We start from the raw sequence: 16,681 nt of genomic DNA, 5'->3' as shown, positions 1-16,681 counted from the left end.
AAATGCTGAGGAAATGTAGTAAGAGACTACAGATCATGAAAAATAACAAAGTAAGTGAATGAGGGAGTTTTCACACTACCTTTTGGTATTGTTCTTCATTCATCTGCAGAGCAAGCAAAAAGTCTTCATGCTGGGGGACAAAAACCCAGATATGCAAATACAGCTTTAGTAAAAGATGCCACACACCATTTAGAATTAGTTTCTCTAAACATAAGAGAACTGCTATTAATAGTCATCTCTTCAGTTACACGGCTTAATTTAAAAATTATTGAGTGAATTTTGACCCTCAAAAACACCTTTTAGATACTGTGGCCCAGAGGGAAGTGCTCCAAGCGCCTCCGCATCCTGACTGTGCCGGCTGTCTCAAGGAGCAGCACTTGTGCCGCTGAACTGCAGGCTGCTGAACAAGGCACTTTTTTCTTTTTTTAACAGAACACCATTTTTACTTGGGAAAAAAAAGAAGACTGACAGAAAAACTGATTATTCAAAAATAGGTATCTGGCAGACATTTTCTCAAAACTGGATTATTATTTATGGACAATGATGAAACTCTGGATGTCAAGCAGAAATTAGAATTTGGGAGACGTTACCCTGATCCACCTGTCATTTGTTACATTAGGTGACATTACTTTTTAAAAAATGTGAATGCATGGTGGTGAAGAAAATAATTACTGGTACAATTTGGTGCCAATGCTTTGGTTCATGCTAAGGCACTGTTGTTTTGTTCTGTCAGTACAAATTCAGCATGGTAAAAAAGTAAATGATCTTATCATTAAGAGATCTGACTTCACAGAACCCTCTAAAGAGTCTTGGGGAAGCCAGGGGTACATGGGTCACTTTCAGAGATGCTGGTTTAGAAAACACATATTAAACAACCAATATATTCTGGTTGGCTTGCAAATTTGGCAGTATTATATATTTGGAGCTGAACGGAATCGCTCTCGGTTTTTCTCTGCCATTAGAGGTTGAGGGAGGTCATGTGTGCTAACACTAAACTCCAATTAAAATTCTCCAACATAAATCTGATTTATGAAACAGTGAACTTTAGTATCATTACAAAACCCTTTTAAAAACGGTTCAAATTAATCACCGAAACAAAAGGGAAATCTTAAAAGACAGTTTTATACTAAGCAAAACAGAATCCCAGAAACACACTCCAAGCACATTTTCCTACCTCTGCCATCTCCTTGATTTTCTGTTCATAGAACTCCTGCTCTTGCTGTACAGCTGGAAGGAGGGTGCGTCGGTCATAGTATCTACAGTGTCGCCGCTTATTTTCCAGAAAGAACATCCTCTTTTCTATCTTTATGTCACCTAGAAGATGTGACAATGCAAAATCATGCAAACAATGTTTGCTAGGAATCCAGGCCAGCCATTCCAGTCTCCTGTGGCCTAGGCCCCCACCCGCTTTCTAGCAGCATGTTTTGTTCTAACATGCTCCATCGTTTGGGAAAAATGGACTCTGTATCATCCTCTAACCTGCTATGCATTTTGACTTTCGTGTCTTTTTCCCCCATTATGCTCCATTTGGAGGGTCTCAGTATTGTGCTATATGAATATAACCCAGTTTATTTCTATTCTACTGAGGACAGGTGGGTTTACTATAAATTGGGCTGTTGAACATGTGTATAATTCAGTTAAACATACAGGAAGGAATGGAGTTGCTGGGTCAGCTTTAGAAAACAGTTTTCCAATGTGGTTGTTCCAATTTACACTTTTCTTCCACCAGCAACGCATGTGAGTTCCAGTCATTCCATGTCCTCATCAACACCTGGAATTTGTGTCTCCTCTCTTTTTTCTTGGTCAGCCTTGGTAGAGGTGGTATGTTGTATTTTTACTGATGTTCTGTTTACATCCAAATTCTAAGAAGACTCTTCATGAGAGCTGTGTGGTGGTCAGCTCATTAGGACCATAAAGAGGGCAGCTGAGGAAGAACCTTCTCTCTCTGAGCCAAGCAATGCATAGCACAAAGAGCAGTGAATGGACGGAAAACAAGCTGAAAAGGTGAAGAGTAGGATTCCTGGAACAGATGAAGGATTCTTAGCCTATGTGCTTATAGACTGCTGTCAAGAAAGGTTACGTGTATCTGTAAGTCACAAATATTGAACTCCTAATGTACATCAAGCGTATTTTCTATTTCTAACTTCCAGTGTTCTTAAAGATGGTCTACTAAGTGCAATGTAAGAATCAGAATCTAAAATTAAAGGGATACACCTGAAACCATGGGCTGGAACTAGTAAGATGAAGTTAACAAGGAAAAAATGTCAGATGCGGGACAACTGAGAGAGGTCTGTTACTTAAAAGCAAGGTGGGTGAAAAGACCAAGGCTTAATGTGAGCCAAAGGTGGGTCATATTTTAATTTTTAAAAGCTACGGCATTCTTAGGCTGTATGGACTTAATTTAAGTACAGAATCTAAATCCCAGCTGATGTCTCTACTAAGAAGATTTCACTTGGAGTTCTTTGTCCAGCTCGGTACACCCAAACTTTCAAAGAAATACCGACAAGCTAGAGAAGGACACACCAAGGAGAATCAGGAAGCAGCAACAGATCGATTCCAAGGCTTTGCAAAGGCAAGAGCTACAACCATGGCAGGCAATTTCAGGAAGGTACCCTTTGGCTTGATATAAAAGGAGAACTTTCCAAAAGACAGAGCTATGTCTTACGAAGTGGTTCTTTTCCTTTCTTTATCACTGAAAGTCAGACTAGGGAGTAACTAGATATCAGGGATGCCTAAAGTGTGGGTAAAATTAGCTGAATGAAAAACCACTTACACGCTGTCCCCACTTTCTCATTCTGCCACAGACCCGTGAAATTTGTCATGTCAGGAGAGCACTGGTCCACGGACCAGCCTGGGGACCTTAGGAGTCAGAGCCTAGGGAATTTTCTTTTAGGTCCTGAAGAGTTCAGAAATTCAAGTACAGATGTAACAGAAAGACAAACTGGAGTAAAGGGAAATATTCCTTTTTATGACATAATCTATAGGAAAAGTTGTAGTTGACTCTTCTTGGACACAAGCAACTCTGATGAAATTTGTTGTAAAAATCAACAAGTTTACCTTCTGGGGCACGATTAGACTTGAAGCAACCTCTTTGGAAGAGCTTTCAGCACTTATGTCATCAAGAAGAATAACAATTTTAAATAAACAGTGGCTACTTCAGAGCTGCTTGTTTTTTTTCTGAGAAGCCACTCTCTGAGGGGTGTGTAAGTGACCCCTCAGCAGTAAGTTACCAATCACTGGCCTAGACAGTTTTTACCAATGATAAAGCTAATTCTCACCAAACATCCAAGACCAGTTTTTTCCCAAACTGAAGAGTGTCCCCAAACACTTTTCCATGCATGAATTTTCTAACACAGCACTAAATTTTCCTGTCACGGTGTATTCCAAGTAGCAGAAAGAAGGAAGATGACAACTGTAGCCACTTTCTAAAAATACTGATGTGCCATCCAAGCAGTCCATGTCAGAGGTGCTCCTTGGACTGCTCTGGAAGGCATTTCCTAAGCAGCTGTACCACAATGTCCCTTACGTGCTGTGCAGGAAGGGACAGCTCTGCATAGTAGCTTCACACACTATCAGCGACACTCAGGTTGCCATTACCTTGTTCGAATTTGAAATCTATGTAAGAATACTGATTCATTTCTTTTCTCTTTTTTCTTTTTCCACTGGCTTCTGGCGATAGTTCCTGCCATTTTTTAATGGCATCAGAAAAGGCCTACAAATTGAGAAAGGGTAAGGTTACCACTGTAGATGGGACACAATACATGAAACACAGGCAATCTCCAAATCTCATTTTGATTCAGTTTCAGCTATCTCCCAGCTATCTTACAGAAACAGGCAGTTGTAAAATAAATAGGTGGCATTTCATTATTTTTGTTTTCTGACTTTCCCGGACTGCTGCAATGGCAGAACCAAAATGCTTACGCAGAAATTAAAGGGCGACATACAAAACCAGAAATTGCTCAAGCTGTCCTTGAATGAGTACAGGTTACATCACATGACAAATGGAGAGCGAGCGAGTTAGTTCATAGGCATCTCACGTGGTGTTGCTTGTCAGCACTCCTTCGTCCTCCCCACATTCCTCGCTGCTTTCACCTGTATCCCCCACTTTGTACTGCACAGTGCAGCACAAAATTCTTGTCAGTGACAGTCCCTTTTCCCTTTTCTTCCATATGTTTAGCTTCTCCCTTTTTCAGATCTTTCCAATGGGCATTTAAATGTGCTCAAGTCTTTGCCATCTTAAAAATCGAAAACCCTTTCTTTCCTCGGCCTCCTTCCCCTTTCAGCTACAAGCCCCTCTTCCTTCTTCCTTCTCTTCGCAGTCAAACTTATCAAAGGAGCCGTCTGCACGTTGTTTCATCGCCTCATCTCCCATGAGCTTCCTAACTCCCTCCAATCTGGCATCAACCCCCGCCTTTCCACTTGCTAATGTAGTTCCTAACATGGGGCCAACTCTAATACCTGCCTTTCAGTCCTCGTCTTACTTGACCGCTCAGTAATAATGCCGACCCGCCACTCTCCTGACTTCCTGCTTCCTCTGTGCCCTGTTCCACCTACATCATCTTCTCTACTCGGTCTCTACGTGTTCGAAGTCCTCGAGGCAGCCTTGGCTCTCTCCTCCCCTGACAGTCCCTCTAGGAACCTCATCCAGGCTGCTGAGGTTACTTCCCATACGCTGACAACTCTCAAAATCCCTTCTCTGGTCTGTATTTCCAGCTATTCTGGTCCATTCCACCACACAATGAATTATCTGTGGACGTCCTGGATGTCTCACAGGCCCTACTCAGAATGTCGGTAATTCAACGTTTCCCAGACTGAATTCATGATCCCTTCACTCCAAGTTAGTTCTTTTACAAATTAGCTCTTATTCCACATCCCAGGAAATGACACCGTTGTCCTCCACACCCCCTTACTGAACTACTTATAATACTTAGGGTTGTGACTAAATGTCACTTGCTCAGGGACCTCCTGGAGCCTCTCAGTCTCTTTCAGGTCCTCCTCATGCACTCTTGCAAAGCACCTGGTATTTTTCTTTCAAAATACGCATCACAGCTGTAATTATCTACTTATGTGTTTGATGCTGTTTCATGTTATCTCCTCCACCGGAATGGGAGCTTCTAGGGAACACAGATGTTACCACAGCTCACGGTGTATCATCAGCCACTTGCACAGTTTGTACTTAATATTCATTTACTGGGTAAAGGGTTACAGGGATGTTGCTAATAAATCACATTCTGATCTAATATCGTAGAGAAACAGGTATGCATCCCTGTGGCAGGACAACAAAAGCAAAAGTATTTTAGCTACAGAAGAGGGAAGGATCCCTTCATTTTAACCCACATCCTACCGCTTCCTTTCCAAGCTCTTAAGTTTGGGGATCAGAAGGCAATTTCATTTGCTATGTATACTCACACGTCCTATGAGCTAAGCACTACACATGGACCTTCCTCCTTGTTCAATTCTCGTGATGACCCTCTAAGGGAGGTATTATTTACTGTACAGCAGAGGGAAGCAAGGCTTAGAGAGGAGAAGGAACTGCCCCCAGTCAAACCTGCATTATAGCCAGGGTTTAATCAACTCAGGCCGGCTCAGAACTAAAGCCCTTCTTTGACATCGCCTGGTGCTCACAGGTTCAGTGAGACCCCACCAAGAGCCGGCCGGCAACATGCGTCTTACTATCCTTCTACCTCCCCAACAATGTCCTCCACGGCTGCAGGATCTCCTCCCTGGCTTTCTCCCTCTCCTTCCTGGAATTCCCACTACCCTAGGGGTTCCCTACAAACCCTTAGGCACACGTTCGTACTCAGCTGTAAGACAACTAGTTTCTACTAAGCTTTGCCTTAGAGCAAATACTCCCCCTTGAACTAGGGCTACTTGCAAACACTCAGGAAAGGTGGCAGGACAGGTGTTATAATTTGTATTTTACAAGCGAGGTAGACGTCATTTACCAGCAACGAATGAAACTGGGATGTGAACTCAGAGTTCCTAACTGGTAGTCTGCTGGGTTTCAATCACTCCACGCTGCCATAAAACACAGAGGTTCCTGACTGGAAGTGGACTGGGGTCATTACCATGGTCACATTTAAATAATGTTTCTAGTTAGCAGGAAAAAATCCACACACGTGAACACAAACTGGTCCTTGTCAGGAAGCTGTATCTTAAAACAAAATGTTGTCTACACATTAAAGGAGCCTCCAAAGTCTTACTTTACTAGTTGTGTTAACAATCATCACTTACCTTAATAGCAACTGAGGGTCTAGTTAAGTAGACTAGATAAAGTTAGATGCTCAGAATTCCTTCCTTTCGAGACCTGCTAGTTATGACTGATACCTACACATGCCAAAGGCACCAGTTACTTTCTTCCTTTTCTTGCCTCTTAGCCTTTGCACCTATCACTCCTCCAGTGAAAACATCTTTTGAGACTATTCAAATTTCACCTTCCTAGTGCTCCCATGTGCCTCTCTCTTATCATACTCATCACACCGGTTTAATCTTTTTTTTTAAATCTCCTTAAACAGACAGAAAGCTCTTTGGAAGGAAGCTAATTTGTGTTCTAACGATGCCAGTGTTCTCGGGGTAGCGCCAGTAACTACCACAAAGTACGTACTCAAAACACCTACCAGGAGGAACACAGGAACAACAGAAGTTGAATAATTTTTCATTTTGCTATTATGGCCTTTCTCTCTCTAGCTTGCTCATGTTCACAAATCAAATACCCACTCAGGGACTGAATCAAGGATATAGTCTGGTATGATTTGTAGGGTATCTGTGACACTGGCCAGAGCTCCCTTAAAGGATGACCTAAAATCATTATAATGGGCATTGGTGACATGAAAGCAGAGGAGTGGACAGAGACTCTGGAGCCTGGGAGAGGGAAGACAGAGAACTTACAGATTAAAAGAGATTTAAGTAACATACCAACCAACAAAAATAAACAGATTTTACTTAGAACCCCGTATGACCAAACAAGCTGTTAAAATGATTTCTGACACGTTCAGGGAAATCTGAACACTGAGTGGATAGCTAATGATGTTAATTTTTAAGGTATGATATGGTACTTTGATTAGCATTTTCAAAAAAGATTCTTTGTCTTTTTAAGATAAGCACTGAGAGAGTTATGGATGAAAAAAAAAAGATCCTTGGAATTTGCTCCAAAAGTCTGGGAGGGAGACAGTGGGTAGGGGTGGAGATGAAACAAGACTGGGCAGCAGCTTAATTACTGAAGCTGAGTGATGGCTAAGCGTGGGCTTATTATAATACAATCTCTTTTATATGTTATTTGATGTTCATAATAAAAAATGGGGAAAACATCCAAGGCAATGTGACTCCGTCTTCACAGTGGACACACTTTCCCTAAGCTATCACGTGTCTGGGGCGCGGCACGCATAGGGCCGACGTTATTGCTGGGATTACAAAACATCTCTGGTGCGCCTTCTCTGTCTTGCTCACATAAGCGTCGCTTTCTACAGGGCAGAAGCTTGGGTACCACTCGCACACAGCAGGGGAAGTCCTCCGTTGTAACTGAGCACACCAGGTTTTAGCTTCTACCAAACAGAACTTTCCCTTGAACACCCCACTTTCATCCCAACAGCCCAACCCCATTTCAAAACCCTGTAAGTGTTCAAACTACCCACCAAAACAAGCAGACACCAGAAAAAATATGAAGGGTGCCAGAGAGACAAGAAGGGGCTAAGGAGGTAACGAGGAAGAGGAATGAGCCACACAAGCCTACAACCTCCCACCCAAATAATGTGCGGGCCGTGGGATGATCACACCTTTGGCAGGGACATTACTAATGCTAGCATTCCTGTTACTGATACCAGGATGGTGGCAGGGACACTGGCAACGAGGACCAACCCACCCCAAGACCACAGGCGCTGTCTCCTGCTGTTGCCCTTGTTTTTCCTCCGGGCTTCCTGGGAGCTCAACAAAGGTGTGAGGCACCTTGGAGCAGTAAAGCACCAGACAGGGCCTAGAGAAAAGAGAGCCCTTGCTTTCCTGCAGTCACGATTTGTTTTGGGGGGAAGCTCAATCACTTTTCAATGACAGTACAGGCATTTCCTATTTAACTAACATGGGGGATGAGATTCAGAAATAGAAAGCACCAACTCTGCTTTTAGAGTAATTTTACCTAAAATTAACTTACACTCAGGAGTTTGTTGACAGCTGCCTGGATCTTGGCAATCTAAAAGCAGAAGGGGCCTAGACTCAGCAGGAGGTCACATTCACCTAGGGTTTACCTTCTTCCAGGTTAAGACACAATGGGTGCTTTAATCACTAAAATAACTCCACATTTATTTATGCTTTGGGGGAAAAAAGCACACAATTTGCTGGGAATCACAAGAACTGCAGAAGGAAAAATGGATTTCATGATAGAAGAGAGGAAGAGGAACAAGCCCAAGACCTGTTGGTGCTCACTCTTCTATTCTGGCTGAGACCATGAAACAGGAGCTGAGCAGTGGACCTTACTAGAAGCATGTCTGCATGACCCACTGGTGACCAGCACCCTTCTAAACCTGGAACAGAGGCCCTTAGTAGAATCTTAGTTAGGGCCCTGGGGGGAGAAAAACACTGGGAGCTTTCAGCAGCTGTTCACTCTCTTCTGAGGCCAGACAGCATTCACTGGGCAGTGCAGGGTTCCTGGGCGCTTTCCAAACCCCCCCTGCCGCGTGTAACTGATAACTGAGCTGCCCGGGGGGCATGATGTGGCCTGCCCTAAGCCAAGAAGCCAATAAGGGGGCAGCAGGCCTGAACACGTGTCATACTCTAGTCACCCTGCAGGACATGGTAAAATTCATTACCCTCCATGGTCTTACGGTCCTGCCAGAACTTCCTTGCTTCTAATCCATTGTTTTTTTTCCATTCAGTTCTTCCTGACCAGCAAATACCTTTGTCTAGTTATCTTCACCCTGACAAACTACTTAGCTCTTTGCCATCATAAACCATCCCAATTTCCACAAGCTGAACTCTTCATTTCATTACCACAGGAAGTAGTAGTCGAGAGGTGTGACCCCACCAAAACCAAGAAGATCACCTTTCGGGTGATTGCATAGTGTCCTTTGAGCTCATGCAGGGCCCATTTGATGTCCTGACTGCTGAGCATTTTGAAGTCGGCCATCAGGAGGTCCGCAGCTTGGATGAAGCAGCGCTGGTCAAGAGGAGCCAACTTAGAATAGTCAAAGAAGTCTACCTTAGGCAACTGAAACGAGAGAGGGGCACAGCATGAGGCCTGACTGCGCAGTGCCTGGGGGAAGTCATTTGATAAATTGCTTATTCCAGAATAAAACAATCTCACTCGTAATTACTCTATAAGGAGGTCACCAGCCCTGAACAGAGATGAAGAACTAGTGATTCACAGAGGTTAAACAGCTGACTAGAGTCAGGATATTAGTTTTACTAGTTAGAACTAGTAGACAAGTATAGCTGTGGACTTGAACCCAGTCTCTCAGCCACCTTCTTTCCACACAATGCTTAGAAAAGTTTTTTCTGGCTACAGAATATGTAAAGGAAAAAGTCAAAAGAATCTGTGGGCAGCAGGAGGATCGAGCAATAGAGCCCAATGAAGCAGCTCTGAACTAGACTTTCCTTCACTTACACTAAGTGTTAGTTTGGAGCACAAAAGAAGACAATAATCGAGATTTAAAAAATCAAAATGTTTACATCTTGATCCAGAATTTGGTTACGCAGGTATATACATTGTATACAAAACTTACATTAAAACTTTGAAAAGATATCGAGCTCTAGGCAATGATCAGATGCTGATGTTTGGGGCAGTGTACTGATGGTTTTGTGATTTATGCTGAAATGCATAATAATGAAATAAAAAAGGAGAGAGAGGTGCTGATGGACGGAGGGAAAGATATGTGACAAAGTGGATATAGTAAAATGTTAACTTTTAATAGTACTGCTCCTGGGTATAGAAGTGATCAATGTAAAAATCTTTTGACTTTACTGTACATTGAAACATTTTCGTAATAAAATGTTAAAAAAAAACCAAAACAACTGAAATGATACAAATAACCCTGGCCAATTCTTGTTTTATTTTAGAAACTTGCTTTATAGGATTAAAGAAATGGAGGGTTTGTTTAGTGTTTTATGGGAAAGGGAAGAGAGAGTTACAATGAAAGCAGTTACATACAGAATTTAAAGTGGCCCAGGCTGGGAAATCCCACTGAAGTATATTCTGAAATCCTATTTTTCCAGCTAGTCTTTTAAAATGTGTCCTGACAAAGCACTTTCTTCCCATAAAGATGATGAGAAAAGCAGAGCATTTCCAGGTACAGACAGCAACAAAGAGCACGACACTTGCCTTTGTCTCATCTTGGCTGGCAAGCAGGCTGCTACTGGGGTTGATAACCACTCGGTCTTCTCTCTTTGGATAATCTGGATTTTCCAGAAGAAAATTACAAAGTCTGCAAAAATAAATGATAATACTTTCATACTGCTTCCAAATCGCACATCAGCCCATTGATTCAAACACAGTGCTTGAAAAATAAAGTCCCTAGTTACACATTACAATTAGCCTATCAAGGAATTAAAATGTTTGCAGATCAGAAAAATGAAACAAATAGACAAATAAAAGACAATTACGTTGCATTTCTTTTTGCTTGCTAGTTTAAAAAGCAATAAACATACTGATGAATGCAAACCCCCGAAGTTTTTCTATTAGTTGGGTGTCAGTGTAATGAAGTCACTGAAATTCTTATTGGTTGAACTATACAGAACGGAGAAATTTAGATCAAAGTTATGAGTATTTGTTTGGCAGAAGACTATATAACAAATAAGGGATGGGAAAAAGTATGTACTCACATTCACAATTAAAATCATTTTCTAAGAGAATTAATAAATGGAATGTAAAAGACCTGTTATTTCATTAATACTTTGTAACTCAATGGTTACATAAACCCCTGAGTGATGAGTGACAGTTTATTAGCCCACTGCAAGCCTGAAAGAACAGACTATGTTTGCTCCTCATACCAAATCCATAGCCTGTTTCTTTATCACTACTATGTAATACTGGAAAGGTGAGGATAGAGAGAGTTAAGACAATACACACAGCTGTATCACCCCCAGATTTAACAAATGTTAACGAGCAAGGCTCTTCCGCCTGAAACCACCAAAACAGGCAGCAAACTGCTCTCGGATGACCCACAGTGCACGGTCAGCCTGGGCGGTGTGCAGCCCGTCACTTCAGTACCAAGAAAGCTCCTCCACTCACAGGGTCACTGGTGCTTCCCGTCCCCATGCCTCCTTCCTGCAGATCTGCAGGGTGATTCCACCCCCTCGTAGTTGCCCTACCCATGCCTCTCACTTGGCTCCCTGCCTCTCAGGTCCCTTCTGTCCAGTGTCAATGGTGGAGCCTCCAATAGTAAGACAGGTCCAACAGAAGCAATCGGAGAAAAAGTGCTCACCTCCTGCTCCTCCTCACCCATGTTTGGGAGCCAAAAAATGGGGAGGAACACTTCCTCTGCAACCCCCTGAGGAACCTCAGCACTGGCCCGATGCAAAGCCCCCTCCTCATCCTGCTCCAGGACCAGTCAGCACAACTCAACACCTTTTTCTTCACCATCACTTCCAGGAGCCCCAAGTGCTTCCTTGCTCTAAGCTCTCCTCTCCTTTATCACCATGCGCCGTCTATGGAACGCAACGCCAGGGGCCCGGAGAGGAGGAAATACCCCTCTGCCCATATTATAGTTGTAACAAGGGGAGACAAGCATTCTGAGCACATCACCCTTTAAAACCACTGTCACCGGTGGTAATTCCTGTTCCAATACAAAATCACGAGCACTGCAGTTGTACAGATCTTTGAAGGCTGACCTGAGAATCAGCCACCACTAAGAATCCAGTATCAGTGGGAAAGGCCTAGTGTTCCAAACAATCACACACACACACACACACACACACACACACACACACACACACACCCCCCACCTCCCCGGCGGATGTACTACAAACCAGATATGGAATAGCCCCTCCATTTCAAACTTGTCTGTTTGTAATGTTCTAGAAGGTGTGACTACCAAAGCTAACATCTGCCAGATACCAGAAATTTGGGAAAAGATAAAACGGTCAAATGATAAAGAATCTTTGCTAAAATGGCACCCATTAGTGAAGCCAGTGGTTCCTAAGGGGGGTGCACACAGAAGATGACCTGCTAGGGTGTTGGAGGAAAACATGAAAACTCCTATTTCTATTTTTAAAAATCTTTCTTCAAAATTTTCTATTTTCATGTATTTTCTGAAGTACATAATACAGAAGTACAGTATATGATACAGAGGTAGACTAGTAGGTATAATTTCTGGGGGGAAAAACCTCGTATTTTAGGGGTTCTCTTAACAATTCATTTTATATTTTCAACACTATGAAGAACTTCACATATGGAAATGCTGCAAGATGTGGCATTCCACATGGCAGAAATCACAGGCTCTCACTTTGAACTGTCAAAATTCATTTCTATTTATTATCTTCTCTATCTAACCTTACCAACAGAAATTTCCCGGAGGTTAAATGACATTCAGTGGCACAGATAATTAAAGACAAAGTTTCCCTTCTACAGAAATATGCTACAACCCAATACATTAATATTTACAGCCTGGGGCAAAGGCAGTGGGAGGCTTGTCAGAACTCAGATCTGTCCACTTATTCCTATTATTTCATGCCTGATCTGACCTGACAAGCTAAAGGGTCTCAAGAAAGCATTCCTGCTAAGTAAGCCAGGCTAGCATTCCAAGCTTTTATCCTTAGACAGTTACTGCTGTCTGGATCCAATTTAAGTGAGTGAAAAGACTTAGTTAACCAACCAAAGAGTAGATCACCGTCACAGGAGGTTCTCTGGTGAACAGGCCCCCTGTGCTCATCTGACCAGCTGGTTACATCTGACAGTGATGTAAACACTGCACATAAAGTGACTGAGTCAGCCACACAAAATCCCAGCCTACACAACTCTGCTTTGAGCCTCCTTTGGGCTCTACATCAACATAACACTGAGCTTAACTATAGGAATTAACAACTTAGTCCCAGGAGCCCAGGGATGAAAGGAAAGTAGTGCCAGGAAAATCAGACTGTAGGTTTGAAAAGATTCAATACAATTACTGCACATTCCCTTTCTTTTGGATTTCAAAAGAATTTTTATGTCTTTAAGAACGAGTATTTGCTTCTGAATGATGCAAAAACAGGCAGAGTCAGTAAGTCTCTAGGAAACAAGACATGTATGAGACTCAAGACGACCCCAATCCTCATCCTGGACTGAATTCTTATTATATTGGTGGTCCAAAAAGTTCCGGACAATAATCTAAAGTAGTATTAGACTGATATTGCCCATAGGCACGTGACAAAAGTCAAAGCAAATCCTCTCTGAAGGAACCATTTCTATCAAGACCTCAAGAAATGAGCTCAGTCAAAATTTACAAAATACACAAGGAAACAGGACATCACGAAAACCAGCAGAAGAAGAGAATGGGATTCACAAGAACTTCACATGTCAGAAGGGTCACATGCAGAACACAAAAAAGTTATCTTTATTGTTTATAGTGTTTAAAAAACTAAAAGGATTAAAAATACAGGCAAAAAATAAAACACTAGAAAAATGACCAGGACAATTAAAAAATAAAATTGCTAGAAATACAAAAACAGAGAAACTGAAATAAAAAACATAGAGGATGGGTTTGACAGCAGATTATACCCCACTGAAAAGACAGTAAGCTGGAACATAGCTCTTAAGAAATCATCTAGAATGTATCTCAGAGAGATGGGGCTTAGAGCCATGGAGGATGGGGAGAACAGAAGTGTTAAAAGGTGAGAAACAGAATGTGACAAATGTGACAAAGGAATTACCTGATGAGATAATGGATAAAGAATTTCCAGAACTGATCAACATCATCAATCTATGGTCTACTATAGTCTATATTCTAACTGTATTGCCTTAGTGAGATATACATTAAGTGCAAAAATAACTATAAACATTATTCACTTTACTCAGTAATTATTAGTAACACTGGCACTATAATTAAAAAATATTTTATGTATATTGTAGGATAAAGAAAATAAATATATTAATGTTATTAGAAATTAAGTTTTTAGTGAAAGAAAACACACACAAATGTGAAATTTAGAAAGACGGAGGAAAAAAACTTAATGTTAAATTTGCTAGGAAATCATAAAGTCGTGACTAAAAAAACACATTTCTTTGGTCTGCCCCTTAAAAGGGCCTAGAGGGGTGACATGCTAGTGGCGATGATGAGGACGTCAAGCCCCGAGAATATCAATTCTCATTCTAAGAAATGTGGGTTTCTCGGCAAAATGACAGATTCCAGGTCTAAGGCAGAGAAGTTCAAGGTAAGCCTAGGGCAAGTTGGTATATTACAAAGCAAGAACCTGCCCAAAGACTAAAAACACAGGTGCATCTTAAAGCACTCCAAGTAGTTAAATATAGGATAACTGAGTATCAAAAAGAAAAACAATGGTAACTGACTGTAAAATACCACTTACACAAAACCTTTATGTCCATGGTGAGTTTAAAAAAGAAAAAAAGATGAAGTAAAAAGGCAAACTCTTCCTTAGGGCAGAATGCCAGATAATAATCTAGGTGGTGGGTATGTGGGTGTTCATTGTACAGCCTTTCAACTTTTTACGTTCATAAGTACTGGAGGGGAAAACAATCAGTGACATTTTAAAAAAGTTTGTTCTAGACTAAGACACTAAAGATAAATACATTATGAAACTGTGATTGAATCCTGGTTTAAAAACTGGTAACAGAGGCTGCCTCTGGACAGAGCGGGTAGACAGGGCTGCTGCTGGCACCAACAGTGAGCATGTTTGTGAATTAGAAAAAAGTACCTCCTCTGGGCTGCTGGCCCGGAAAAGGCGGCCCCTCCCTCTTGGTCAGGGCAGGGAACCGCTCCCACGCACACTCTAGGCTAAGCACTGCAGTGCAGGCTATAATCTTGGAGGACAGAGGTTTAGGATACTACTATCTCTTGTGTTTAATTAAAATAATCTGTATTAATTGGTTGAAAGCTGATTGATTAATTTCAACACTACTGTTATTTACAAATTGACACCTGTTTCACCCCTGCAGACTAAAAGGAGGGGAAAGAGTGTAAGAAGACATATTTTTCATTTCGTATTCTTTAGGACACTTTCATTTTTTAAAACATGTACTTATCATTTTTATAATGAAAACTAAGAACACTTCCATACATTTCTCCAGGCAAACAGGCAGACTGGTTGCAAGACACTCTCTGTTACAAATAGAGGAGAAAATGTCTTTTAACATCCTGACTGAAATATATCAATGCTCAGAATTAACTAAACATGCAGTATTCTGTAAGATCCAGGAAAAAAGTCAGTGTAGGACTAACAACAGGATCTTCTAACAGGATGATTAAAAGAAGACTTAATGCTAAGTGAATAAGCCAGTCACAAAAGGACAAATACTATGTGATTCCACTTATATAAGGTTGTCAGAGTAATCAAATTCATAGAGACAGGAAGTAGAATGGTAGGTGTCAGGGACTGGGGGAAGGAGGGAGGGAATAGGGATTTAGTGTTTAATGGGGACAGAGTTTTAGTGTGGGAAGGTGAAAAAGTTCTGGAGATGGATGGTGGTGGTGGCTGTGCAAAAATGTTAATATACTTAACGCAACTGTACACTTAAAAATGGTTAAAATGGCAAATTTTTATGTTACGTATATTTTACCACAATAAAAAAAGAAAAAAGGCATGGCGGTATACTTACACATTCAAATCATAGTAATTCTTCAAATGAATTATTTCCTCAATATATCCATGTGCTACATCTGGAAACCTTGCTTCCTGCAAAGGAATAAAAACATTATTTATATTTCATCCACTAGAATGGTTTCAAATTGCAATAAAAACCAGATGGCAAAAAGTATATAAAATGACTACAAACTAGAAAAGGGCTACAAAAAAGCAGGTTTGTGTCTGGCTTAAAATTCTACACGAGGTGCCCAGATTTATCTGTCTACATAATAAAGTATGGACTCTAGAAAGGTCCCTAGAGATCACCTGGTCCTCTGCCCTCATTTTGCACGTCCATTCTTCATTCTTTCAATAAATAATGAACATCTCTGCCTAGGCAAAGGGAGTCCGAAGACGAATACAGGATTAATACAGCATTATCTAGTTCTCACCCTCAAGAAGTACATGACTTAGTGGGCCAGATGGAAACACCTGGGAAAAGAAGGGTTCGGAGACTATTCAAAGGTAAATGACAGCCCAGCCAGGACAGAACTCCCTGCACTACTTCCAAGATCAGGGCTATCCAACAGAACTTCATGCAGTGATGGAAATCTGCTATTCTGTGCTTTCCAATATGGCAGCTGTTCAGCCCCATGTGGCTTTGAGCACTCCAAATGTGACTGGTGTCATTGGAAGCAGAACCAAAAATTTTGTTAACTGTAAGACATTTACACTTAAAAGGCCACGTGAGGCTACCACACTGGACAGTGCAGCTCTAGGTAACCTCATAACCCTGCTTTAAGGATTTGATTTTGGAATTAATTCAGTGTCTTTTTAAAAACTGGGAGGATCGCTCTTATGATAGCACCTGGGCAGGGCACTCATGATCTGCAGCTAGAATCCCAGAGGGCTGGCTTGCAGGGGGGCGGGGGTGGAGGTGTTAAGGACAGATTAAGGAATCCTGATTCAATTTTCATGTTTT

General features: G+C 41.6%; 1 protein-coding gene across 3 annotated transcripts in view; it reads right to left on the bottom strand.

Annotated features, from left to right (window-relative positions):
• RNF216 (ring finger protein 216) overlaps nucleotides 1-16,681 on the bottom strand; it is a 116,281-nt gene that overhangs the window by 79,731 nt on the left and 19,869 nt on the right. For all 3 annotated transcript variants that reach the window (XM_019753628.3, XM_019753630.3, XM_019753629.3), the window contains exons 5-10: nucleotides 15,734-15,810; nucleotides 10,307-10,409; nucleotides 9,032-9,196; nucleotides 3,598-3,712; nucleotides 1,175-1,314; nucleotides 80-130 (exon numbers count right to left, since the gene is read on the bottom strand). In XM_019753628.3, the coding sequence (XP_019609187.3) occupies nucleotides 80-130; nucleotides 1,175-1,314; nucleotides 3,598-3,712; nucleotides 9,032-9,196; nucleotides 10,307-10,409; nucleotides 15,734-15,810 (651 nt within the window). The remainder of the gene's footprint in view (nucleotides 1-79; nucleotides 131-1,174; nucleotides 1,315-3,597; nucleotides 3,713-9,031; nucleotides 9,197-10,306; nucleotides 10,410-15,733; nucleotides 15,811-16,681) is intronic.

Source organism: Rhinolophus sinicus, chromosome 5, assembly GCF_057876585.1.
Source record: "Rhinolophus sinicus isolate RSI-liver-muscle chromosome 5, RSI-T2T, whole genome shotgun sequence".
NCBI classification, from domain to species: domain Eukaryota; kingdom Metazoa; phylum Chordata; class Mammalia; order Chiroptera; family Rhinolophidae; genus Rhinolophus; species Rhinolophus sinicus.
This window is presented reverse-complemented; position numbering and strand designations above follow the sequence as displayed.